Source organism: Haemaphysalis longicornis, unplaced genomic scaffold (assembly GCF_048455015.1).
Source record: "Haemaphysalis longicornis isolate Haplotype H1 unplaced genomic scaffold, Haemaphysalis longicornis Haplotype H1 scaffold_3, whole genome shotgun sequence".
In the NCBI taxonomy this organism is placed as follows: Eukaryota; Metazoa; Arthropoda; class Arachnida; order Ixodida; family Ixodidae; genus Haemaphysalis; species Haemaphysalis longicornis.
The window spans coordinates 235062129-235088600 of NW_027526335.1; the positions used below are offsets into that span (position 1 = coordinate 235062129).

The following is a 26472-nucleotide window of genomic DNA, read 5'->3' on the forward strand; positions in this document are numbered from 1 at the left end:
CAGGTAGCTGACCTCGAGCAACTGGCCAGCCGAGCTCGTAGAGATTCAGGTGTCTGGGGCGGCTGAGCCGCCTTTCGAGACAGGGCAGCCTGGTTGTAGTGTAGTTCTGGCAGTGAGGAAGGAGAACGGGAACACGCTTCGGTCTTCGCGTGCCGAGGCTGTCGCTGAAAGCGCGAGGGACGACGAGGTAGTGACTGTTGGGAACTACCAGGTGTCTAAAGAGCTCGTCGTGCCCGTTTCACTCCCAGATGATGCCCCCGATGATAGGCCAACATCGGCGGAGCTAGTTGAGGTTGCGGTGTCGACTGCGGCTGAGCCGAAGTCGGGAACCGACCAGCCTAGAGCAGAGAACGTATACACACGTTCCGGCGTTTTCTTGCCGAACGCGTTCGTAAAATGGCGAGCAACGAGGAGATAGCAAAAACTTCCGCGGGTACTTGCGGCGCGTGTTTCAGTGCGCGCACGCCAAAGGGCAAAGCCGAGAGCTCGCATCGCGCCGAGGGAACGCCGCCTCCAAGGAGTGCGCGTCTAACGTATGAACGGTGGAAAATCTCGTTCGCTCCTCTGCGCGCTCGACCTTTGTCGTACAAGACGACCGGTGTCATTTCACGCGGTCGCAGCAGTCGCTTTCAGAGAACGGGTGCACCTAAAGTGCGGTACAAAAAGGGAAAAGCTCGGGGCGATGACGAGAGCTCAAATCGCAGCTCTCTGCGCGAGAAGTGGCCTGTAGACGCCTGACTTTCTCTATTGCATTGTTTTTCCTGGAGCAGGTTTCGCCCTTTACGATTGCATTTTTTTTGTGTGTGGGACATTTCTAATCACGCGAAATGTCACCTTTCAAGTTTGTCACTTTTGTAAAGTACTGCTGGGCAAAAATATAACTACAGTAGTTAGTTATTAGCGTATTTTATCGCAACTAAAAGCCTGGTAGATCTTCAGTGTTGATTTGTCTTTGCACTTGCCGGCGATGCGGTTGTGTCTTCCTGTGTTGTTTTGTTGCTTGCCTGACCAAGCCCGCGACGTTCTTGGGGAGCCACTGGTCCAGTGACCCGCCCGGTGAAGCTCCAGCACGGTGTCGTACAGCAAAAGCCTGGAGTCGAGCGTCTGCCGAGCACTTCATTTCGTCAGCATCCCTCCGGACAACGGTTGAAGACCCTTATCCATCGGGATCTCGGACCCCCGGCGGAGAAGCTGTTACGAATCGGCCAGTGCCGCAGTACTTCCCCGCATCACTCCTCGGCTGTGCGGCGAAGCCACTCGTGCGCCTCTCTGCCGTCAGGCGCCACCATGTCAGTGACAAGTTGCGACAAGCCGCGTCAGACGCTTTGCTCTCGGCGCATTTCAAAACTTCGGCGGCTGGCGGCGAGGCTCGTCTCCACGCTCTTCAAGGACACAGAGGCCCCGTCGATCGCAACGGAGTCCTCCTCTCTCCCCTCTCTCGCACTCAACGTGCGCGGAGGCTACCGACGACTAACGAACACTGGAAAGAGCGTTGTGTGTGTCTGTGACGTTCGTGGCGTGTTGCCGCTTGTTGCGTTTTGACCGTTACCGCTTTTGGGTATAAATAGACCCCCGCAAGCGTTGTAAACCATTCCTGTTAGAGCAGCGAATCGATGTTGTCGCTCTGCTCGAGTCCTGTATTGTAACCTCGCCCGTCGGGGCATTGTTCTTTGGCTTCGGCTCACCTCTCGCTATGAAGTAAACAGTTACGTTAGCCTACGACTTCTGGACTTCTTCACGGCTGCAACAGCGGCTGGCCGCTCGCATCATACACGCTACCACTCGTATGTCGGAGGCCACGGAGATCGGATCGGGTGCCCCCGCCCGGTCGCAACAGCGGGAAAACAGCGCGAAAGACGCAAACACACTGAGAATAAGAAATACACAAATACAGCGCTGACTCAGGAGTGAAAGTACTTCCAAGGGTAGCTATAACAAGCAAAGAACCTCTTTGCGGCCGGAAAATGTCAACAAGCTTGTTTGCCTCCGCAACTGGATGAATTATTATTGATAGTCTAAAATGATCTGTATTCAGAAGTATCGACAGCATGACAATGAAAACAAAAATCAAAGAGAAACTTAATCCTTAATCCTTTCAGGCCCTATGCCTCGAAATGAACACACCCGATTAATGGGTGACTCATCAATAAAAGGAAGCCGACTAATCGAAATAAAGTTTTTAATTGACACCCACTGACCTAGCCCTAGCGACACTATGAGTTATCGATTAGCTGCGATTAGCTGCTACAACCAGCTATGTGACCTGTTAGGCTATCAGCCACCATGCTGGAAAATTGAGTGGGTATTATCGGCTCCTCCAGAAGAACTGTCAGCAAGTACACTGGCTCGGCGCTGTCAAGAAAGAACAAGCACTTTGAAATCCCCATTAAGCTTCATAAAACCTCGCACGGCATTTTACCATGTAATAACATTTATGCAACAAAATGGCGTAATTATGTGGTTTGTCTGGCTTCAGACAGTGAAACTGGATAATGTTGAATGACTTGAGCTCACCTGTTAAACGACCTATTCAAATGACTCGAGCTCACTTGAGCGAATTCGGAGAAAAGTACGGGCCCAATGTGGCCATTTCAGCGGCTGCGTCGCCGTTAGAGGAGCCATTAAGAGATAGTGCAGCACCCTCACCGCTTATAGTGGTTGCCTCCGACCCACGCTGTTTTTCCTGCATTTTTGACCTGTGGTGATATCACCTCCAAAACAACGCATTTTTTTATTTTAAGCACAACGAGCTTGAGTTGCAAGCCCACAAAAACACAGTTATCTGTATTTTTAGTTGCTTATTTCTCAGCACTACTTAATCACGCAAAGAAGGCTTGCATCAGTTATCTAAATCTATTATTTGACTTTTGTTCGCGCCGGCACGAGTGCCATTCTGAAGACGCAATCTCTTGCGTGGAGCTGTCCTTCATGGTCCTCTATAACGTTGCAAGAACGTGCGTTATAAGAGACGGCGCCACTCTTTCTGCCACCTCGCAGTTTCTCACTGCGGCAGGGCCCGTGCTTCAGTTCAGCCGTTCTGCGATGGAAGGAAGGAGTGATGGCGCTGGTCCATCTGTGCCGACTCTACCGAGCTGGTTATGTCAGCATAACCGGGCCTAGCCAAGCAAAGCCGCAGCCATTTCTTGACCTTAATTTGCAGCCTTTAAAAGGCTAGTCACCACTAAAGGAAGTAGGCGTTTAGCTGCCAAGCACTCTCACATGCAGTCCAAGGAGAAATGCATAAAACTGTCGTGTTTTGCCTTTAACCTTCTTCATTCATATGGCTAGTACAAAACTACGGAAATATAGGGGGTCGAAATAAAACTCGAAGAGCCATTGCATAGTTAAACTAGGTCTCCTTCACCTTTTCAAAAAAGCGAACTCTGCCCTCCCCTTTCCTCTGTCTAGACAGAGGGCATGGGGGCGGGGTGCTCATGTAGTAGTAGTAGTAGAAACTTTTATTTTGCCCGTGATGGGATTAAAAAGGAAAGGGACGAATGAGAAGGTGGTGTCTTCCACTCGTCTTCCTCCCCACTTCCTCAGTCGTCAGCCAGAAGCCCTTGGACTCTGGCGGCGGCCTCGGCCATCCGGACGACCCGAAGTTGCACTTCCGGATCGGGGCTGAGCAAAGCGGTCTCCCATTGCTCCATGTTCGTTACAGTAAGCGATTCGCTTCTAGCCTTTGCTGCAGCATTTTGATTCTGTCTCGCGGGGCACGACCATAACATGTGGTAGAGGTCCGCCCGACCCGCGCATATCTTACAATCTCCTGAGTATATTTCGGGATAGCAGCGACTGAGCGCAACCGGGTTTCGAAACGTGTTCGTTTGTAACTGCCTCCACCATACCGAGTCCCGTTTAGTGAGGCTGCGGTGCGCGGCGGGATACTTCCGTCTTGCCAATCTGTAATGATCTATGATTTCTCTGTACGACACCATGCGATCCCTTTCCGATCTAACGAGTTGGGGTGAGGTGGGGTCGACGTCTGCCTGGCCGATTAAACCTCGGGCGGCGTCGTGGGCCCTCTCGTTTCCTGTCAGACCCGAGTGTGCTGGCGTCCAAGTTATTTGAATTTTTCTTACGTTTTTCGCTTTCGCGAGTACGCTCGTGGATCGAGGTGATACCCTACCTTTTGCAAAGTTTCTGACGGCCGATTTCGAATCGCTAACAATTATTTTTGCGCTGGTGTTGGATATGGCCATGGCAATGGCCACCTCCTCACCTTCCGTAGGTCGCACCGTAGCGAGCGATGCGGCCGTGAGTAATTGTCCCTGATAATCGACTATCGCTACCGTCATGGCGTTGCGGGCACGATATTCGGCTGCGTCAACGTAGACCACGTCCTAAGATCGCTCAAATCGTTTGTCTAGCGCGCGTGCTCGTTCCCGCCTGCGCTCGACGTTGCGGATAGGATTCATGTTTTTTGGTAGTGGGGGAATGTAGGGGTGCGCCCGCCATTCAGGGGGGATCTCCTCTTTCGGGCCCGCCTGTGTTTCGTATGCTATTCCTGACGAACGAAGAATGTGTCTTCCGGTTTGGCTCTGGGATAGTCTTTCGTAATGGGCCGTTCTCTGGGTTTCCACCAATTCGTCGAGCGTGTTGTGAATGCCCAACGCTTCAAAACGATCATTTGCAGTGCTGAAAGAAAGGCCGATCGCTTGTTTGAACGACTTTTTGATTAGACCGTTGATTTTTATTTTCTCGTCCACTTTGAAATTGAGAAAGGGAGTCACATACGTAATTTTGCTTATCACGAAGGACTGAATGAGTCGCATTAGGCTTTCTTCTTTCATGCCTCTGTGTCTGTTTGCCACCCGTGAAATCAATCGCATAGTTAGTTGCGTGCTTTTCTCTAATTGTTTAATGGTTTCCTTATTGTGGCCATTAGCTTGAATTTTTAGGTCAAGCACTCGGATACTGGCCACTGTGGGAATGAGTTGGCTGCCCGCGTAGAGCTCGATGTTCGGTGTGGCAGGGTCCCGTTTGCGTCCTCTGCTAGTGGGTCTGTATATCAAGAGTTCGGATTTTTGGGGAGAGCACTCGAGGCCTCTAGGGCGGACGTAATCGATTATCGCATCTATTCCGCTCTGTAACGTGCCTTGCACATGTCCGTTGTTGCCACCGGCGACCAAGAGGGTCACATCGTCGGCGTAGAGGCTGTGATTTAGAGTGGCTATATTGTTTAGTTTGTCGGGTAGCCCCATCATAGCGGCGTTAAATAGAAACGGTGAAAGTACCGAGCCTTGTGGCGTCCCACGGTTTCCCATCTCAAATTGGCTTGATTCGATGTTTCCAATTACTAGGGATGCCGTTCTGTCGGAAAGAAAATTTCTAATGTAATTGTAAACTCGTTTTCTGGTCCCCAGTCTCTCGAGGCCCTCGAGAATCGCCTCGTGACGGACGTTGTCGAACGCATTGGTGAGATCAAGGCCGAGAATCGCCGTGGTGTCAAGCGGGGAGCAGCCTTCGCCGTCGATTATCTGATGTTTAATTCGTAACATGACGTCCTGGGTCGATAATTTCGCACGGAAACCTATCATGGTGTGGGGGTACAGGTCGTTTTCCTCCATGTAGACATTTATTCTGTTTAACACCACATGCTCGAGAAGCTTACCCAAACAAGAAGTTAGAGATATAGGCCTGAGGTTTTCGAGGTGTAGCTTTTTCCCAGGCTTCGGTATCATGACTATTTTAGCCGTTTTCCATTGGTGTGGTATGTGGCCAGTCTCGCAACAACCGTTCATGAATTTGGTTAGTGCCTCTACTACTACTCGATAGATGCGTCGTCTAGATTTCGAATCATTTTATTCGTTACGCCGTCCGGACCAGGTGCGGATTTAGTGCGTAAGTCGTGTATTGCAGCGCGAACCTCGAACATGGTGATGGGGCGGTCTAATTTTGGGTTGCCAATTCCCGCGTAGTCTTTGAGTTGAATCTTAGGGTTCGTCCCAACGTACCTGTCTTTGATCTCCGTAATAATTTCGGCCTCCGTACCTTTGTGCTCGTGCACTAGCCCGCCCATGTTTTGTCGTTGTGTTGTTTTACTCTTGTCTGGGTCAATGAGGCTGCGTAAGATGTTCCAAGTTTGCGGCAACCCCATTTGAAGGTTCATACGCTCGCAGGCCTCATTCCAGTGCTGATGCGAGAGCTGATTCGCATAGTCTTCGATGTCTCTATCCAGTCGCGCGATTCGCCTCCTTAGGGACCTGTTGTATTTCTGCTTATTCAAACGTTTCTGTAGGCTGGATTTGGCTTCCCACATGTGTAGGAGCTTGGCATCTGCACATTGAAGTTCGGCTTCCTCCGGAACGATCTCCGTGGAGCGTTCTACGTGTTCCCGGAGTAGTGCCGTCCATTCGTCTATGTCAGCAATTTCCCTTTCATCGTCCCCCGTTCCTAGTTCGGTGTGTCGAAGGGCCCGAAACGCATCCCATTTCGTTATTCTTATTTTGTTTCCCGCAGGTTTGGACGGTCCCGCATTTAGGTTCGTAGAAACGATGTAGTGGTCGCTGCCCATACTTTCCTGCGTATTGTTCCAGTGCGCAACGGGCACGTTTTTCAAAAACGTCAGGTCCGGCGTGGTATCTGCTGCGCTGACGCTGTTGCCAATGCGCGTGGGAAAGGCAGGGTCTGTAATAAGGGTCAAACGTTCTTGTTGCGCATCGATCCATAATTGTCTGCCCTTCGGTATTTCCTTCGCGTAACCCCACGCCGCGTGGGGCGCGTTAAAATCGCCAACTATAATTAGCGCGTGCTTTTTGGCGATGTCTAATGCTTGACGGAAAAGTCTGGCGAATCTATGTTTCTTTTTTGGGCTGCTATACACGTTAAGCACAAAAAGACTACCCTCTCCCCTCTTTTTAGTCGAAAAAATTTCGATAAGGACGAGGTCTACGGTCGTCACTCCAGTATCGTGCCTGATTGCCGGTAGGTTTCTCTTAATCATCGTGCAAACAGGCGGCCCTCCCCCATGGTGCTGCCGTAAAACGATTTGTAGCCGGATAATTTTGCTCGGCATCCCGCTTACTGTAATGCAAACACGTCCGGTGCTTCTCTGTTTTTCTTGGTGTTCAGGAATTGTTGCAGGTTTCCCCTCTTGCGGCGAAACCCCCGGCAATTCCACTGCCACACCACGTATTTATCATCGCTGCTACTCCAACCCATTCCGGTTGGGAGTGTCTGATCTGCTGGTTTTGGGGCTGTCAAACGTCGTGGGTCGGGCGTAGGGTTTCGCCACTTTAATAGGCCCCACGCTCGTGATAGCTTGAGGCGGCGGGTGCAGTGGCCCCATTTCTAAGGCCGTGATTCTGGCGTGCAAACCTGCTATTTGGTTGTTAATGTCTTGGGCGAACGTCGAGAACATGTTTTCGAATTTCTTGCCGAATGCCTCCAATGTACTGTCTATTTTATTTTCTATTCTGCTTTCTAATTCCTCTAATGGGGATTGTTTGGCTGGGGTAGCTCGAAGCTGCTCGTTCTGCTACTTTTTTTTCTTTAATGGCGGGGGGTTTGTTCTCTCTAGTTCAGTGGTCGTATCCATTTATACCTGATTTTTTAGCTCGCTAGTGGACGCTTGTTCCAGCTGTATTTGTTCAACCGCTTTGTCAGCGTGGGTATGCTTTAAGCGGGCTATTTCCTCCTTCAAGGCTATATTATCGCGCGTAACCTGTTCTAACATCGGTCGTATTCGCGTAAGTTCTTGTTCTGTTTTGTCTTGACCTCTGGCGGGTCCCTGACCATCGCTTTTTACACTTAACGGAGCTTTCGAACGGGAGACCGTCTCTGCACAGCTCACCGTATTGCCATTGACTTCGCCTCGAGACCCTGCCGTGGGCGACGTGGCTGCGTTGTCTCCGTTCCCTCGGGAGCTTCGGGATCTGGAGCCGGACTCTCGTCTTTCCCCGCCACCTGCAGGTTGCCGCCGAGACCTGGACCGGGAGTGGTGTCGTCCTCCTGTTGACGGTGCATGCGGTCCGTCACTCTTGTTGGGCAGGCGAGGAAAGGAACTGGAGCGACTCCTCTTGCCATCCTCCTCTGAGTCCTTCAAGTGGCCTTGTGTACTTTCAGATCGGTATCGGTAATCTTCCGTGGTGCGGAGAATTCCCGTGCGCCTTTTCCCTGTGCCGTCGTCTTCCTGGTGGAGACTAGAAGATCTTTGGTGATTATTGCGTGGACTTTGCTCTTGCTGCTCTCGTTGTTGTCTTTTTAGCTTTTCCCACTGCCTTTGCTTGAGAAGGGAAGGCGTTCTGAAGCGTTGTCGGCAGGTCTTGTCGTCGGTTGAGTGGTCTTTACCGCACAAGGCACATTTCGGGTCGCACGGGTGGTCCTCGCCAGGGTTGCGCTCGTCACATCCCTTGCAGATTTTGTCTTCTGGTGCTGGACACACATCGGATCGGTGACCCAGTTTGCCGCACGAGTCGCACACTTCGTGTTTCTTCTTGTGGAGTAGACACCTGTACTCCGCTCCTCTGTAGTAGACGAAGTCGGGAACCCGTTTCCCTTCGAATATTATGACGACCGAGTTGGTATTGCCCATTCTTCTGGCTTGTAATATCCTGGGGTTTTTCTTATACACCAGACTTCGAGTGATGTCCTCCGCCGTGTCGTATGAAGGGATGCGGTGAATGACCCCTTTGACCGTATCTTCTGGTGCAGCTGCGTATGCGACGGTTTCGTAGACAGCATCGCCTACTCGCAGTTTTCTGATGCTGTTGTACTTCTCGGCATTCGCCGTGGTCGGCGTGCTGATTATGACGATGTTCTTCGTAGGGTTCGATCGAGGAATGTCTTCTTCCGCTTCATCTCGTGTAACGCTTGCCGCGGCGAAAACTGCGTCTCTGATCTGAGCGTCGCTCAGCTTTTTAACGTTCAGCCCGTCTCGTGGCCTCAGAATGATCTTAAGATCTTCTTTCGGTAGCTGCGGAGCACGTGGCGGCTGCGAGTTGCGCGAGCGCTTCGTGGAGAGTTTCGTGGCGGGTGTCGATGACCTCCTGCCGTCGCGAGCTGGTTGTTCTGTCGTTAGGCATAGCTTGCTGATCGCTCGGCTGTTGCGCTGGCGGTGGCTGGAGAGCCATCCCGCGTCGCTTTCGAATTCTTCTGGTGAAATTGACTCACCATTGACTTCGATCTCCATGTCGGCGATGCGATGGTCGGAGGCAGCACGCTTCCCCTGTGTCGCTGTATACCGGGGCCGGTGTACCGGGGCCGTCTCCTCGTCAGAGGTGGCTGTGTAGCGCCGAAGCCCTCGCAAGGCTTAGCGAGGCCCAGGCCACTCCGGGTCGAAGGATGGCCGCAAAAATCGAACCGGTGGTCCGATCTCCCTGAAGTTGGCGTCCACCTGCGTCGTTGACCTTTGTGGATCCGATGTTCAAGAGGGGTTGTGCGAAATTATGGTTATTACGCCAACAGAGAGATGAAAATGCGGAGCCCTAATGGAACACGCCCACAGTACTTGGCCACCTGGTGGCCATGTGGAATCTTTTTTGGGGGGGGTGTAGAAATCCTCTTGGGGGGGTGTAGGGGGGATGTCTATAAATCCCTGGTTTCGTGTGACCGGAACACTAGGAGGCCACCGGTATTACCCTACATCCAGGGTTATCGTCGCGAGGAAACAAACCAGAGGTTTCGCTTCGTGGGTGCGGTAAGAGGAGGGCTACGTAACCTGGTGAGAGTGCTAGATAGGCCACACCCTCCTCCGGGCCCTTTCCCCCAACGCTGCGTTCTCGCTTCGGAAGGCATATGGAGGAACAGGGGTCCTCCGCCGCACCGCACGAGATGCAAGTGAAAACTACCACCCACGCTAAATCTCGTGATAACCAGATACATAGCGCTCTGTTTACCTCGGAGGGGCTGCGGAAGTGATTACGCGCGATTGTACAACCGGTAGCGATGGATGTTAGGCCGTTGGGCTGCCACTCCACACTGGCTGCTTTCGCAGACTGAGAGCTGCCTCCTCATCATCCCAATTGTCGCTGCGCGCAACGAAATGTTTCAGATCTGCGACGTTGACTGGAACGCCAACTGGTTTCCCTTTCGGATATACCAGCTTATACACGAGCGGGGTGAACGCGTCCCCGACACGGTACGGGCCCGACCACTTGGCCGATAGGGAAGCAGAGATGCCCTTGGTTGCGTCGCTCACGACGTGGTTGCGTCCGAGGACTAGGTCACCCGCTTTGTAGCGGAACTCCCTGTGTGCCTCGTCGTACTGGGCCTTCTGTCCAGCGCGCGCTTTGCCTAGGTTTCTGCGGGCTAACGAAATCGCCTGCTCGCCTAGAGCGCAGTTGCACCGCGTACTCACTCAGCCCCCCCCCCCCCCCCCCCCCACAACCACCAGCCCGCAGAACGATTTCCAGTGGGTTGTGCAGCTCTCTCCCGAAAGTGAGAAATGCGGGCGTGAACCCAGTCGAGCGGTTAACGGTTGTACGCAAAGCGAAGCTCAGCTCGGGCAGATAGGCACCCCAGTCCCGATGCTTTTCGGCAAACGCCGCTAGCATGTGCTTCACGTTCCGATCCAACCGCTCGGCTTGTAAGTGATACGTCGTCCTCTTTCGGTGCTTAATGCCCAGGGCCGCACAGGCTTCGACGAACACCGTAGCCGTGAAATAGCACGCGTTGTCAGTTATCAACTAGGCGGGGTAGCCAAACCAAGTGTATACTTCCGAAACTTTGTCCCATATTGCGCGTGCCGTTAGTTTACGCTGGGGAAACATCTCGCCCCATTTCGTGAAGCGGTTTGTGACGGCTAAGAGATACATATGACCTCTGCTGGACCTAGGAAAGGGGCCCATCACGTCACAGGCCGCGGTCTGCCAGGGTTGCTGGCTGATCGACTGCATGAGGCCTGGGGCTTTGCCACCCCTGGGCTTCACGCTTTGGCACGCGCGGCATGAGCGGGCAAAGTGGAGAGCGTCCCGTTTGCTGCCTGGCCAGGTGACGGAGTTACACAACTTGGGGTCACATGCATGACCGGCCACCCGCGGGTCATGGAAATAGCTCAAAGTCTCTCTTCGCAGACTGCGCGGGATAACCACCTTGAAGGGGTCAGGGGCCACCTCCGATGGGATGTATCGCCGCAGGAGTCTCTCCGCATGAAGCAGATACGTATCCCACGCCCCAGCAGCAGTAGCAGCTGCGTTGTGCTCGGCGGCGACAGCAATACCAGCTATTACTGGATGCCCGGTGGCCGCGCCACCTTGCTCTATCTCAGAGCACGGCTCTTCCCTGAACCCGTCAATGATCGATCTAGAAAATGGGATCGTTTTGCTGAGCTTCGAGGGGCTCTTCTCTGCTGAACGCAACACCGGATGAATTAGACAGGTGCTACCAGGTATGCGGAATCGCCCGGGTTTTGCTGCAAAACAGCAGCCGTCCCTTCGGGGCTTGTTTTGTGTGAGCGGTCGGCGCCAAAAGCTCCGTGCTCTCACGCGTGCGTTGCTTCAGAAGTATGTGGAGCAGAAACGGGGGCTCATGGCAGAGCGTCCGCCACCACGTTCGTGCTTCCCTTCCGGTAGCGCACAGTAAAGTCCTAGCGCTGCAGCTTCAGAGCCCAGCGCGCCAGGCGCCCGACGGCTCGCCCAGGCGAGCGCTGACTATCAGCTGGATACTATTTGAACCAAAAGACGTATATACATGAAAAACGTTAAAACGGTGCATACAAATTACATGTAGGTGTACCTTTCTGCCTATTTGTCCGTAGCAGGGCTGCATGAACGCCTTCCCTATACCGTCCGTTAGCAATGTCAATCGCAATGTCTGTACGAGCCAGAAAATCACGGCCGAGGATTACAGGCACTGTCAGGCCCTGGAGGTGTACGAATCTGTGGCGCGGCACTCGTTTCTCCCATCGGACCAGCAGCCTCGCCGAGCCGCCCGAGCTGGCTTTCCCGCTCGGGAGGTGGAAAGTGATGTCACAAGCTTGCAACCGAAGCTCTACGGTGCAAACTGGCAAGGATATCATCGCCTAACACCGTAGCAGACGGATCCGCTGTGCAACAACGCCGCAAACGTTTGACCATGAATCATAAGGGCAGTAAAAGGCGCTGGTGCTTTGGGAGCGGTGTACGCGCAGGCAAAGTGGCCCATTGCGCGGCACTTGCAGCAGACGATGCCGCGGTGCGACTGCGCAGCCTGAGGCCGCTGTTCGCGTAGCGCTGGCGGGTTCCCTTGGCTTGCCACACGGGCGTAGCGGTTGGGTTCCGAGAGCGCTACTGCTCCCTGACCGTCGCGCTGCGCGTTCGGTCCCCTCGAGCTTTCCACACGGGCGTAGCTGTTGGGTTCCTCGCGCGCGGTTCGTCCCCGGCCGTAGCCGTGCCGCGGCTTGCCTTGCTGGGCGTTAGAACGCGCCCGCATGGCGCACGCGTACGGGTCGAGCGCGCACTCCGACACATCACGCGGCTCTATTTCCGTGCTCTCCGCGTACACTGCTGTTGCCGCGGAGCGCGGCATGGGCGGTGGGGACGCACCCTGCCATGCGCACCTTGGCTTCAGCGTGGCGTGGGCTGGGGGAGGCGGGCGATAGCTGCGAGCAGCAAGGATATCACCTTGAATGCGTTTTGCTTCCCTGGACAGTTCATTGAGGGTGGCAAACTGACTGCCTCGAAGGTACGCTGCAAAAGTTGGGTGGCCTGTCTCGTCACCCTCTCCACCTTTTCCGCCTCAGACGCCATCGGCCTTGCAAGTAAAAACTCTGGAGGTCGGCACCTTTCAGCCCATTTAGTTAGGCTGCCACTAGTGCGTGGCACCACTTGTTATCTTGTAATCTGCACCCAATAAAGGGTGGGACTTTTTCGGCTGTGCTAACGGTCGTGCACATCGGCTCTTTCTGCGGGTCCGGTCTCTCGTGGTGCCGGGGACGGTCGCTGCGAAGCTGGCACACAACAGCGATCGGCCTTTTCTTGTTCTTCTTAACTGGTGGCCGGTCACCGGGATCTTGGCCAATCTTTCTAAGTGGGTATGCTTGGCTTGGCAACCGTGTGGCGGGGACGCTGAGCGGTCGCCGCGAGGCACACGCCCAGCACGTGCGCTCGGAATTTTGTTGCTATTTTTACCTGCGGACACCCAAAGTAACCATTTCCTAAAGACCTTCGATGCTAAAAATTGGGGCAGCTTCACACTATTGGGGCGAAGACTGCGCAAACAGCGAAGGCCCTACCTAGCTCTTTCTAGGTTCGGCTAAGTTAATGCCTGGAGACTCGGTCAAGTTTTTTGCATGGTGTAGTCATTAGTCCCTCAAGCAGCAATGAGCACTCGGTCATTAATTTGTAATGTACACGTGCCCACCGGCTTTGCGGTGAAACTCTAAGAGTAGCGGAGGGCACAGCGTTCAAAATGTTTAACTCGATCGGAAGCCACAGTCCGGCTAGGGTGGTCTGGCGTGTGGACCGCTCATTAAGAAGTTGGTTAAGGTTATCGCCTGTCAGCCTTTTGACTTGTTTTTCTTGGCATTAATTCTTTGCATACTCAAAACTGCACCGCTCGTGGTAACAAGGGATAGACCAAGCCACCCCGCTACGTGTTTCCAAAGCTATGCTTGTACCAGTTTTATCGCGCCTCCGACAGGTGGCGACACGAGCTCTGCCTGAGCTCTGCGAGGCTAAAGCTGCATGATGACGTAATCAGTCGGCGAGGTTTTCCAGACCAGTTCGCCGGCCCAACCATCAGCCTCAACAGCATCGCTTTTAAAATGTTTAGAAATAATGGGGCCTTCAGAATGATACAGTAGGTTTTTTCAAATGCCGCACAGAGGAGGTACGAAAGCCTAGAAACACGGACGGCGTGTATACACAAGTATGTTGCCCTCTGTACCGTACTGGCTTTACCTACCGCTTACAAATGAGTCACTGTTCCAGGTAGAGACATTCGGAAAGGGTAGGGCTTAAAGTGAGGAACAGTCTAGCGTCTGGTACAAATCTACGAGTTTTTGTTCACTGTAGAGCGCAAACTTTGTTTGGCGCCTAATGTCATTCCGTTGTCGTTTCTGGTTTAAGGTAAGCTTTGGCACAGCTCTCACACTTTCCCGTGTGCAAGGCCACAATGTTGGGAAACACAGCAGCCGGCGGAATCGTCACGGCATTCGAACGTGCGCATTTTTTCTCGCTCAGTAGATACGTTAGGAGGAAACGGGCCTCACATTTGGCCCATTGTCTGGCTCCCGCATGCCTTGCATAAACACGAGAAAGAGCAAGAAATGCGCATGCACACCCATGTTGGATGTCTTGTGCAATCTTACTTGCGCACCTTCACCCTGAGAGGGGTATCCTTCATTTATTTTTGAAACATTGATGTATTTGTGCACGTGTCCGTACTGTCCTTACGCAGGCTACCAGCCGCGATGGCGGGGAATGCGGAGCGGAGCACTCCTGATGGCGAGCCTGGGCAACGGGAGGGCGACGTCCTGGTGAGTCACCCCTCTTGGAGCTTTATGAGGAAGGTTCTGGCCGCAAGGCTTGGTTGCCACCTCCAGGGGATAGTACTATTGTAGAAAATGTAAAACTAGGATGGCATAGTTACGCAACACGGGACATCTATTTGGCTGTTTAAATTTCCAAAACGCCCTCCTGCACGCCGTCTTTGTCAGGCATCCTGGGGGGACAGGTGTCTTGACCAGAAATGCTATTTCCTGGCATTGGAGCCCGCTTTCATCGCGTCTTGAATTTTCCCCGAAGGCTGCCATCAAGAGGTGGCAGAAAAGTACGCGAGATGAATGTAGCCAGTCTGGCCTCCTTATCAAGAATCGCAGTGAGCGATGGTCAAGGGTATTGTGTCCAAGTTGGACAAGAAAATAACGTAAGTAAATGTAGCGTTGTAGGACCCTGTTTCGTTCATCGTGCATAGCAGACTTATTTAACACGTCGCGTTAATGCAACGATAATCGCGTCATCAATACGATCTCCATTTGACCGGTCACGGGCAACTTGTAGGCAAGACTTTGTTTATCGCGCGCACGGGCCGCTGCGAATTTGACACGGCGGCTACGTGATGACTCCACAAGGCCGACATCAGCAAGAACTTCCCGCCTTCTCTTGTCGGGGCACCAAGGCGATTTTTGGGAAGCATAAACATATACAGAACAGTCGCCGAGTTACGTCGCCTCTGCTACCGGCTTCTAGCTTTTCCGGCTGCGCCGCCGGGGATGACTTCGGGGTGTAAGCTGCCTCGCTGCAGCCGCCGGTCGCTCTGCCTTCCGTATCGTGGGGATGAAAGCTGTTTCATGGCAGCAGTCTCTTCGCTGCGCTCTCCTGCTTCGTCGCGCACTCCGAGTCTCGCCTTATGACGTAGGCCATGCTACGCGGTTTACATTAGAACTGTTCGATTTACCGCCTAGGACTCACCGCGGATAGTCCGCGGGTTGTCCGAGGACTCCCTGAAGCTATACATAGGAAAATTGAATGCCGGACTGCTTCGGGGAAGGGGGAAGAGGGGGGGGGGGGAGGTCTGCGGGAGCCCCATTGTTGCATTATATGGCTGCCTTTCGGGAGCTGACGCTTGAGACCAGCTGGTGAATCGTCCGCGAGGCAGCGGCAAACGGTTCCACATGTCGGTTTCAGCCATTGGCGGTGAGTGTGACCACGGGGGGCGCTGCAAAGGGCGTCTCTGTGACTATTTCTAGGGACCATACTGTGACGTCGGCTTGGGTATTCTTGCATTGGTCGCCTGCTTCACTCAGGCTCGGTCTCCCTGCTGTTTCCTTGCGCTCGATTTACTTTGGATGTTTGTGCGCACCACTTTTTGAGTGTGTCACAATAAAATACAAAATCGCATACACTAGCTGAATCCTTGATTTAGAGTGCAGTTTTACTGCAAAGCAGTATATGTCTAACCCCCCCCCTCCGTTTTCATTCCGGTGTTATCGATTTACTCAGCGGCGCTCCGGGGCTCCTCCTCACCACCTCTGACACCTTTTTCACACATATTTTCCCCTCGCCTCCACCGATGCCCCTTCGGCAAGTTGCGCACTCGGCAGCTAACGGTGGTATGCGGTTATCAGATTATTGCGTAAAAATGCACAGAGGCACGGATCGGCATAAAAAAAAATGCACAGACGATTACTGTGCTCCCTAACCAGAAATTTGTGCGCAGCGCGAGTGGCAGTCTCATCGGTCACGGCGCATTTCTGCTGCGTCTCAGGAAGTGTTCGCGTGATCAGCGAATGTACGGCGGCGTGCGCTACTCTGCTGCTAGCTCGCAGTGCGCCGCTGCCGCCGGCGAGCATGTTACAAATCGTGTTGAAACCTCCTGCGTAAATGTCACGTGGTTCGGATTAGCTGCGCACAAGGGAGCAGCGAACATGTTGCAAATCGTGCTTGAACCTCCCGCGCAAACGTCACGTGGTTTGGAATAGCGGAGAGTGAAACAGCGCCTGGGGAAAGTGTCAGGGGGAGGGCGCTCCTTGGTGGTGACACATGAAACGTGTGAGGGAAGAGCAGTGAGAGAGATGACCCCGTAGCCGCACATGTTGTACTTCACTGCACCCTTCGCTAGACGCTCTTCTCTGTTTTCTTTCTTTCGTCGCTGCTGCATTCGTTCACTCGGTTACGCGGAAATAAACTGACGCCGCTCCTGCGAAGCACAGGTAAGGCTGCTAAAGGGCCAGCCCCAAAACGACCGAAACACGCCATTGCCGTCTCCACTCAAATTCACTTCGCCAAGTAGCTGCGAATCCCTCCCGGTAGAAGAGAAACTGTCCCAGATGGAACGCCGGCTTGAGCCCATACCGTATTTACTCGCATAATGATCGCACTCGCGTAATTATCGCACCCCTTAAGCATGCCGTCGAAGTTGGATTTTTTAAATTTCCCGCTCAATGAACGCACCCTGAACCATGGATTAAAATATACAGGAGCACCGACTGTGGCCCAGAAAAAAATCTTTTGCTCGGGCTTATAATGTCCCCGCGCCGCCGGCCGCCCAGAGAGAGAGAGAGAGCTCTTTATTAGATGAAAGCAGAGAGGTTTGCCGGCATGTTACCACCTGCATGCTACTCTGCGGGGATGGGGAGAAGGGAGTAAAGGCCCTAAAAGAAGTAGGGCAGAAGAAAGATGGGAAAAGAAGAGATTAAAAGAAAAGTGAACACGAAGCTTTGCGTGGTGACTTAAAAGTCCACACGATCTGACACGTAAAGTTCTAAATTGTCTCTGCGAGGCCGATTCCGTGTAAATAGTCAAATAAAGCAACCAACACTTTTCTCTGGGGCGATGGAGAGGGCCAGGGTCCAAGGAGACCTTTCAAAGATATAGATGCGTTGTTGAGGCACTCAATCTTTTCTGCGAGACCTTTACTCTCTTCCTCCTTCGTTCGTCCTCTCGTCGCTGTGCCTCTGTACATGGCTCTTTCCTTCTTAGCTCTCCCCAGAGGCATCTTTTCGTTCGCAGCGACGTCTGTCTTATGCCTGTCCTACTATGCAGGAAGCATGCGTGCATGCGCGGAATTTAAACACCCGTGCGCGGCCGCAATAGACGGCGCAGATAATCGCACGCCGCCGCATACATGGCGATCGTTTATTCCATCAGGGAACGTTTATTCTGACATTATGAAGACCCACTAAAATATTGTAGTAACCCAGCAGATGTGAGACGCAACTGAACTGCGACTACTTCGGAATCACCAAAGAATGAGCAAGAGTATTATAGAACGCCACAACATTCAGTCTTAGCGTGTTTCTGCTTACGACAAATCCATGCAGCGCAAAGATTACCCTGTGTTGTTAGGCAGCTCTCCGGCCGCGTGCATAATTATTTATGCTGGTTCTGCGCATGAACAACGCGTACAAGGGTCGCCCGGAGTCTCCATCGCCAAAGGGCAATGATGCACATTTCTGTGCCAATGACTGAATTGCACGGCTGCCCTGTTGTATCAAGCATACAAAAACACTGTCAGCTTGATAAGGCACCCAAGAATATCAAACGCAATCTTCATTGTAACTCATGCCGCAACTTACCGCCAGGTGTTGACTGTCGTTCTACGGTCGTGTTATCTCGTTGATAACGCCGCGGACTCCAAATAAAATGCTGCGATTTGTATGGCTGCAATTTTTTGGCCTACCAGGGTTCCCGGCGTTTTTTTTTTCTTTAGGCGTCTGACCAGCGAAAAAAAATTTACACCATGTTCCCGCGAGGGGAACCATGGGTAGATGCGACGCATCGTGGGGTTTCCATTGCGTTTCCGTTATGTTGTTTCCATTTAGCTTGTCAATTTGTTGTTGTTTCCATTATATTACGTACGGTTGCGCCGACCATCGCGATAGCAGGCCTGTTAGTCTCCATTCAAATCATCGGTGGTCATCGGATGTCATCGGAGCGGCGGAACGACTGAGCGGAGCGGCGCAGTTACCGCGTTTATATGTACCGCGCGTTAACGTTGAGGGGAATGAGAGAGTGCAGCGCATGCGCATGTGTTCGATGTTTAACCGAGCGCTAACGCGCGCTGACGCACAGCTGGCACGGCGACGGGAGCGAGCGCTAACTTGCAGATGGCACTGCGGTGAGAGCGGCGTTAGCGCGCAGCTGGCGCGGCGAGGAGAATGGGGGAGGGATGCGGACTACGGACGACGGAAGACGCCGGAGGGACAAGGCGAGTTAAAGAGATGCGTCGCATCTAACAACCGGCTTGTTAAACATTTTCTTTGGGCGAGTTTTCACCACAGAGATATAGGGTCCGGACGAATTCAAATATCGCGAAATGAAGGCTTGTGAAAAGACCGCACTTCTAGGGACTTGATCTTGAGCAGGTTGCTACGTCGCGGGCAGTCGCGGGTGATGTTATCGCATTTCTGTTTTTTTCTGATGAGCGTGTGAGTGCCGGCCCGTGTTCTAGGCACACTCTGTTTTGGACGTAAGTTGGAGAACTGCGAGAAAGCTGAGGGAACTTTTATAATCGCTATTGATCAGAACCAGTTGCTGCTTTCGCTTTTTGTAAAACCTGTTAAAACACAGCCGGATTGGTATTCCCAAATTCACGAAACGGTGTCACATTTTCGGCAAGCACTGCGCAAAAGGTAGTGTTCGTATAGCAGCCATATGTCTATATGTGGTCTCTATATTTTGTTTTCCAACCATGCAAACCAATCCTTAACGTATCTTTGCCGTACAACACTCAATTCCTTCTGGTCCGGGTTACCCAGAAGGTGCTGTCGAACAAGTTAATCAAGCCGTGCGAGGGAGGAGCGCAATGAACGCGAAACGGCGCCAAAGCAGGCCCAAAGCACTCCGTTCCCAAAACTACCGTAGCCGAAGCAGACGACAAAAGCCGACGGAATGCGTTCCGCCAACGCGCCCGCTGGCGCACGGGGAACGCCGGCCGCTTTGCCGGCCGGCGCTCCGTGCCCTGAACTAGCCGCAGCAATATTTCGTATGTGAGCAAATTCTAGCCGATGATGGTAGTGTGTGCCTCTGTTTCCTTAACCTTTCTAAGAGGACATGGATACGTTATTGCGGCAGATTTTCCGATATTAGCGATATCGGCAAGCATGCTTTCAGTATTTATGAGGAAGAAATTGTCACGAAATGCAGATAATACACTCACAATACAAAAACATATATATAAACGCGCTCAGGTTGCTGAGTCGGCCGCCATGTCTGTTTTGATGTCCCGCACTGTAACAGTGGCAGCCACTTATTGGTTGAAATATAGTGCCCAGAATATCCAGCATATTCTAGGCACTGTAGTCGAACTGTTGTCATCTCGCAGGAAACTCGTACCGGCGCGTTTGGCAATTCATGAAAACACGGCATTTCGCATCACTTTGCAAAGCGGCGGTGGGTGGAGTTTTCATTGTTTTTATTTATTATTTTTATCATGTTCATGAGCACTTCCGGGAAAAATTTTTACCCACAACTTGCTTGTGTTTTCTGTGCTCAAAAATGTTTTGCAAAATATTTTCCTGCGTAATGAACGCATCCCTATATTGAATCAATTCTTTTGAAAAACAGAGATCATTACGCGAGTAAATACGGTATTTCTTTTTCAGATTGGAAGGCATTCCGAGCGACATTTTCGCCGGTGTCTTCCACGCCTAAGTATGCGCCATCACCGCTTGCCAGTTTATGCGTGCACGGTTTGCCGGTACAAAAAGGGGGGCATGCTCGCACAGCTAGGCGTCATGCCGCTACCGATGAAATGTCGGTTGTGCTGGTATTTAGATGTCAAAATTACATGGCTCATTGCGGTTATTCGGCTGTCCTCAATGGTGTGGTTCGGGTGTGGGGCTATGCGTTACATAGACATCTCACACACACAGTATAGGTGCATATGGGGCAGAAAAAATGTACGTTGAGTTCCAAATAACGTACTGTCTGTGTAGGCGCCTGCTGCGTTATACCAGGTTTCTAACCAGTATGGAGGTTTATTGAGAAAAACAGTCGCGATTTAGCACGATACTGTCAAGTAGCTAAAGCCGATGCAGCTGTCTTGAAGGAAAGGGAAGCTTATTGGAGCGAACTAGTGCTCCCCTAACAACTCAAAGAATACATCGGCGGCGAAGCAGCAGTCAAAAAAGTGAGATGAGCAGAGGGGCGTCGGCGAATCGAATACGGCGGTGTCTGCTCTGTGGGCGCAAGTGGCTTTTCCGGGGCGAGTGGTTTTTGAACCGTCGAATTACAACCAGAACACTGTGGCTCAAAGAAGATTATTCTGGGAAAAAAAGACAAAGACAGATGAGTTGACATTTGAGTTGATAGTTCAGCGCAGTCCTTGTCGCATATCTCTCTCTGTCTTTGCCTTTTTTTGCGCTATTTTGTCTAGATTATGTGTCAACACGGCCAGTTCTCCAAGTTAATTAAAATTATTCTGGGCTGGTGACGTTAGTTTCAAACGTTCTTTCTATCAAAGCAGATAACACGTGCGGCATAAAAAATAGAGTGGAACACGTGCTTTCTGTGGCACATAGATAACACAAACACAGCCCGGCGCCGGCGCGCTGTCCAAACGAAACATAAATAAACAAACCGGATGCATGGTTCGCGGTAATACCAATGACGTGGTCGGTTCAAGCTCGGGCACGACGCCATAACCGCTTTGATTGATTGTAGGGTTTAACGCGCCGACGCAACGCAGGCGATGAGGCGCGCCGTAGTGGAGGGCTCCGGATTAATTTTGACCACCTGGGGATCTTTAACGTGCGCCGAAATCTCGTACACACGGGCGTTTTTGCTTTTCGCCTCCATCAGAAAAGCGGCCGCCGCGGCCGGGAATCGAACCCGCCACCTCGCGCTCAGCAGCGCAACGCCTTAGCCACTGAGCCACCGCGGCGGGTGCCATAACCGCTTTATCCACACAGAAATCGGGCTTTCCACCTCGTCTGGTATTTGTTGGTGTAAACTAAGTCTTGGAGACCTTGGAATGACGCACCCATTTTACATTACTGCTTTTCTGTTCTCTATTGTGCTGGGTGCAGTACGGTGTGCACGAAATGTCAATACGAGTGCAAAAAGTCAGTGCGGAGAGGTGCTAGTCGGTTTCCATCATTTCTTCTGGTGCGCCGCCTTTGCACGTTTTCGCCACAGCACACGCGCACGCACGCAGACACGCACGCATGCGCACGCTCGCACTTATGCACGCATGCTAATCACGTCTATAGTATACGCGAAAAATACAGTAACACTATGTTTGCTCGGACCAGGAGTGATATTTACGCTACAGTTCCCGCAGCCATATCTTCCGTATATTCAGATATGTGTTACAGTAAAACTGCACCCGAGAAAGCAAGAGTAATTTTCTACAATTCAAGGAACGTCATTCCGAGTAGGCTGGGATTTGTTCTTTGCGCTTGAACGCGTCGGAAAGAAATAAAGAGCTTCTTGAAAATGTTTATTGGTTTATGTTCTTGCTATGGGATCTATGCACTGGTGTTTCGAGCGAAGCCGCAGCGCCGCCGAACAGCGGCGCCGGCTATAATCGATTGGCCAGTCCGAACGAGCAGAACGCAGTACGAGTCTGCAGTCTGCCATGTACCGAACGCGGTACGTGGCAGAGACTCCGCAGTCGTTGCGAAAAAGTCGGGATAGTAAGGCGTATTTCTGCGCACTGCTGGGTCTACGGCTCCCGCAACATTTTCAAAAACGCCACGAGCAGGCAAGGCTGTCCAGTAAATCATTTCTTTCGGTTCCCTTGAAATGAAGAGGAAAGGCGACAGCAGTGAATCCGCGTTGTGCGACATGCGATGTCAACAACGCCGATGGAATTGTGGGCATAAACATTTGTTTTGCTGTTTGAGGGTTCCTGTTTCTGTGCACGTCCGCTATCAACTTTGGTGTGGTCCTGTGATAGACAGTGCACAAAGAAACGCGCTAATGCAACGCGAACTTCGTCGGGAATAAAACCAGCGCGCTAGCCATCTTCCCCGCATGCGTGCCATGGAATGCGAGACGGAGCAACGATTGGCGTATTTTCTTTGTTTTGTTACTTACGATATGGCTACCCCGGAATTTTGGTATTACGTTTCGCTTATGTTTGATATGTGTCGATATTCGATGTGTTTGCGTATTACAATGGTTATCGCTGCTGACGTTTTCCTAGTGTACAGTCAGGATCAATTTGAAGGTTATCGCGGGAGCGCCGACCAAGCAAGACGACAGCGCCGTTCCGTGGCACTTTTTTTTTCCTTCGCGAAAACGAGATTATGCTACCCTCCCTCACCTTTTGCCTGTTGCATAGAATTCGCCCACCCCCTTCAGCAAGGGCCGACTGCCACATTCTTTTTCTTCATTCCTTTTTGGATGACGTACCCGCGTTTCGTTTCTCGGCGATTTGATAACACCGAAGATACCTGAACATTGCGGAAGCAAATTACTGTTTTTTTACGCTACAATAGAGAGTTTTAGCTGACCGTTTTCGACGGTCCGCTCCGGTATCCGCGGCGCGCTCAGCGCAACCGGAGCCAATACCGTTCGCGGCTTTGCGCGCCACGCATGCGCAATGGCGCTCCCGCTTGCTATCGGCGTGGGAGCGTGAAAAACGGGCAGCTAAAACTCCCTAATGCTCCGGCATGCTGACATAGTTGCCCTGAAAAGGCTGCGTATCAGTGGGAAGTATATCGATGACGGGTGAAAGGAATAAAGAAAAAAAACTCCCAAGCATTTCCCCGAGGGTGAACATGGTTAAGTGCGAATGCACGGGGTGATGCTATGAGGGGGAGTAAAGTTAAAATCCGTTGGCATTCGCCCGTGAGCGCGCGCGAGCCGACCCACGGAGGTCTGGCAGTTTATCGCTGCATATATAGGGGGGTACGCCGCGCCGAGCGCGCCGAGCCAGGTGGCTGAGAGAGGAGGCGAGCGCAAGGGGAGAGGGACAGCGGCGCACGGCAGCTGCAGCCGAGCGAGGGGGAGAGGAGAGAGTGTGACGTCACGGTGGAGAGAGAGGCGCGCGGCAGCTGCTGGGGAGAGGAGGCGCGCTGTGACGTCATACCTTGACGTCACGGCGCGAGGAGTGGTGCGGGGAGCGGCGCGCACCCGCGCAGCCACGGCGAGGAGGTGGAGCGAGCGCGGTCACGTGGTGAAGTGACGTCACCGCGCCGTTGCTACCGACGCTCCTCTCCGCTCCACGCCGTTGCTAGGGAGAGGAGGACTGCGGACGCCGCCGCCGCCGCCGCCGCCGCCGGCGGTGGAAGGTTTGGGGTCGCTTATAAAGTGCATTCGCACTTAAAAGAAACGAGAGTGGCCGTTATCGTTTCTGGCGGTAGTGCGCGCACTGCATGGAACAGCCAAGGGAGTAGCAAACCCAGCACAATCTTGTTGGGCTAATGCTAAAAAGTGTCACGTAACGGCGCTTTGTCGGTCGGCGCTCCCGTGATAACCTTCAAATTGATCCCGACTGTACGCGCGGAGCTCCGGCCCGTACGGCAGCGGCGGCTGTTTCGACGCAGATATAGCGCGGCTAGCTTCATACGAAGAACATTTCGCTGACTCAGACAGAGGGGACACCGGTGCTAATGTCGGTGCTGAAAGTGGGCAGTAGCTGCCCGGTGTTCGTTGCTATGAGTTGAACATAACAACTGGAGCAGCATGTTTACACAAGCATTGTACGTGCACCTTGCTGCAAGTTGGATTCGCTGAAATCTGAATAGTACGCAGTGATGCGTGATCCTGGTGTTTAAAACAGAACTCACCAACGTTCACGGTGCCCACCTTTGACTAAAAGTTGTAGCCCACACCTGTTATGTGACCAACGCCGTTGCTGGAAGCTGCGGACGGCTTGCGTTGCACTCGCTCGCTCTTCCCCGGAGGCAGTAAACATGGTTTGCGGCTTGTGTACGCAGCTGGCGACCACAGTTGGCGGTTTTCTTATAAAAAAAGTTCCCGCATTTTCTCTCTGTCTCAAACGGTTCAAACGAGTGCGTTGCTTTGAGCAATCACACCTAGCGCGGGGCAGTGCGGGTACAGCACGATCGCGACATCAACGTCTGTAAAATGACGCCAGTGGCTGGTGGTGGCGCTAGTGGTTCAGACGCCGGTGTCGCAACCATTCTAGCGCATGCAGTTTATACGCCTAGACCGCTGCCTGTAGGGATGCCACTGAAATCTTGCTAGTGGCCCGTTTCCAAAGCAGCTGCAGGAGGTCCGGCCCTCATCTCACTGTCGCCGCTGCCTTTGTGGCTCGTTCACGATTGAGATTTATCGTTTGTAATTGTTGGAAATACATATTTATGTGGAGCAGTCACTCTTTTCGCAAAAATGGAGCATTTATTAGAGCTTAAATATTTCTGACGCGATATGAGTAGGGTTTATTCGTTCTGCACCATCGTCAGTGTGTGTCATAGGCCGTCGTCGCGAAACCAGCCTATGTTATAAGCTGATTGCAATTCCACTGTCCTAAAAGTTGCTATCAGTGTGTACCCAAGCAGCGTTTCCTCGGACGGTCTTGCTACGGCTATACACCAGTATGTAAATCGGTTTTGTGCGCTTACGTAACCTAGCGGAGCGCTCATATACCTGGCGGCGTACGTTACTCTTGCCAATGTCATACCTCAGGTATTGATCACTACCGCTGACAAGCCACTGTTTCATAAATTTCACGACAATTCTATGAAAGAAGTATGATGGACATTGCAAAATTACACTCGGAATCCGCACACAAAAAAGTATTTAATGCTAGGTCGTTTGTCGTGAGGTGCGCGCCAGCAAACATCCATTATCTGCCGCATATAATCTCCACGAGCAGCGCGGAGACGGGCTCACATAGAGCAATCCGCGTCCGCAACTGACCGCTTCTTCGAAAGATAGTCTTATGACACAGGTAGACTGCAGAATCTAGCACAAACTGAAATCACAGGGCTTTACCATACACCATCCACTTCCAACGACACCTTTTATCTCTTTTGAACTAACTGCCTACTTTATCTGCCGAGTGATGAGCTGTTAGTTGAAGTTGGAAAACTGTGGTTGAACACGAAAGTGAGATGCGCAGCGAAATCTTCAGCTGAGCATGATTTGCGGGTCGGCGGCTGTCTTGTGGGTGTACTTAGCGAGCGACGTCCTGCTGGCGGGTCCGTGACGGATATGATTTCATCAAATTTCCGTGACAAATATGATATCAAATGTTGGGGTATCGCGGCATAAAACACTTTCGCGTTTGAATATAAAGACCCTTTGTGCACAGGTGTACCCTTTATAGGCCGCTTGCTTCGTTGTTTTGGCGTCACTTCCGTGACGGATATGACGTCAGCGTAATACTTGTGTATCCGGGAATAAAACACTTTCGTGTTTGAACAAAAATGAATTGAACGCGTATTTTGCGTGTGTGTGATTACAAAACCGTTCATTTCTTAATTTCGCTTCACATTCGCACACAACGATGGTTAAGCGTCCCCACCCCCTCCTCCATGCCCTCCGATATACCAGTGCATTTCGCATCTAATTGCTCTGGATATTCCTACCTGGCTTACGTTTAGGCGAACTTTTTTAGCATTTCCGGAGCTTCACTGGGTTTTGCATTCCCATTCGAGCTATTCTGTTTCTTCCCGAATCGCCGACCATTTATATTTATTTGACCTGGTTTCACTAACTTTACTTGGTTCTTGCTTTATTTGGTTCTTGCACATACGTAATCACGCAGAGCCTTGGAATATACTTAACATTTTTGTGTAGCTCATATTCCCATAAAGGCACAAGATATTGTCAGGTTTTCGGTAATCGGATCCGTGAAACATTTTTATACGACGTATATATTCGAAAGCAAGCCGCGTTTGTTGTCCGCGCTGCAAAACAAAATAAACCTTCCACTGTGCCAGTATAGTGTCTAAATGAGGCAGCAATAGCATTCACTTGTGCCTGACGTGTTCGGAGGGGGAACTGGTGATATACTGCGGCCGTCGCCGACGCCCGTAAAAGCGGCCAAGTAGCGCGCAGCACCGCGTCCTCGGATAGTTGTTGTTGGCTTTCGAGCACTCTACCAAGACGCAGCATTTTTTAAAGTGCCCTAAGCGTACTATTGCCTAAGACACGTGGTCATAGCGAGTTGTTTAGGGCGCAGAAAGGCAAA

General features: G+C 52.0%; 1 protein-coding gene across 2 annotated transcripts in view; it reads left to right on the top strand.

Annotated features, from left to right (window-relative positions):
- LOC144176064 (WD repeat and HMG-box DNA-binding protein 1-like) overlaps positions 1-26472 on the top strand; it is a 387207-nt gene that overhangs the window by 35862 nt on the left and 324873 nt on the right. For both annotated transcript variants that reach the window (XM_077705189.1, XM_077705190.1), the window contains exon 2: positions 14320-14398. In XM_077705189.1, coding sequence (XP_077561315.1) covers positions 14333-14398 — 66 coding nt within the window. In that variant the 5' untranslated portion in view covers positions 14320-14332. The remainder of the gene's footprint in view (positions 1-14319; positions 14399-26472) is intronic.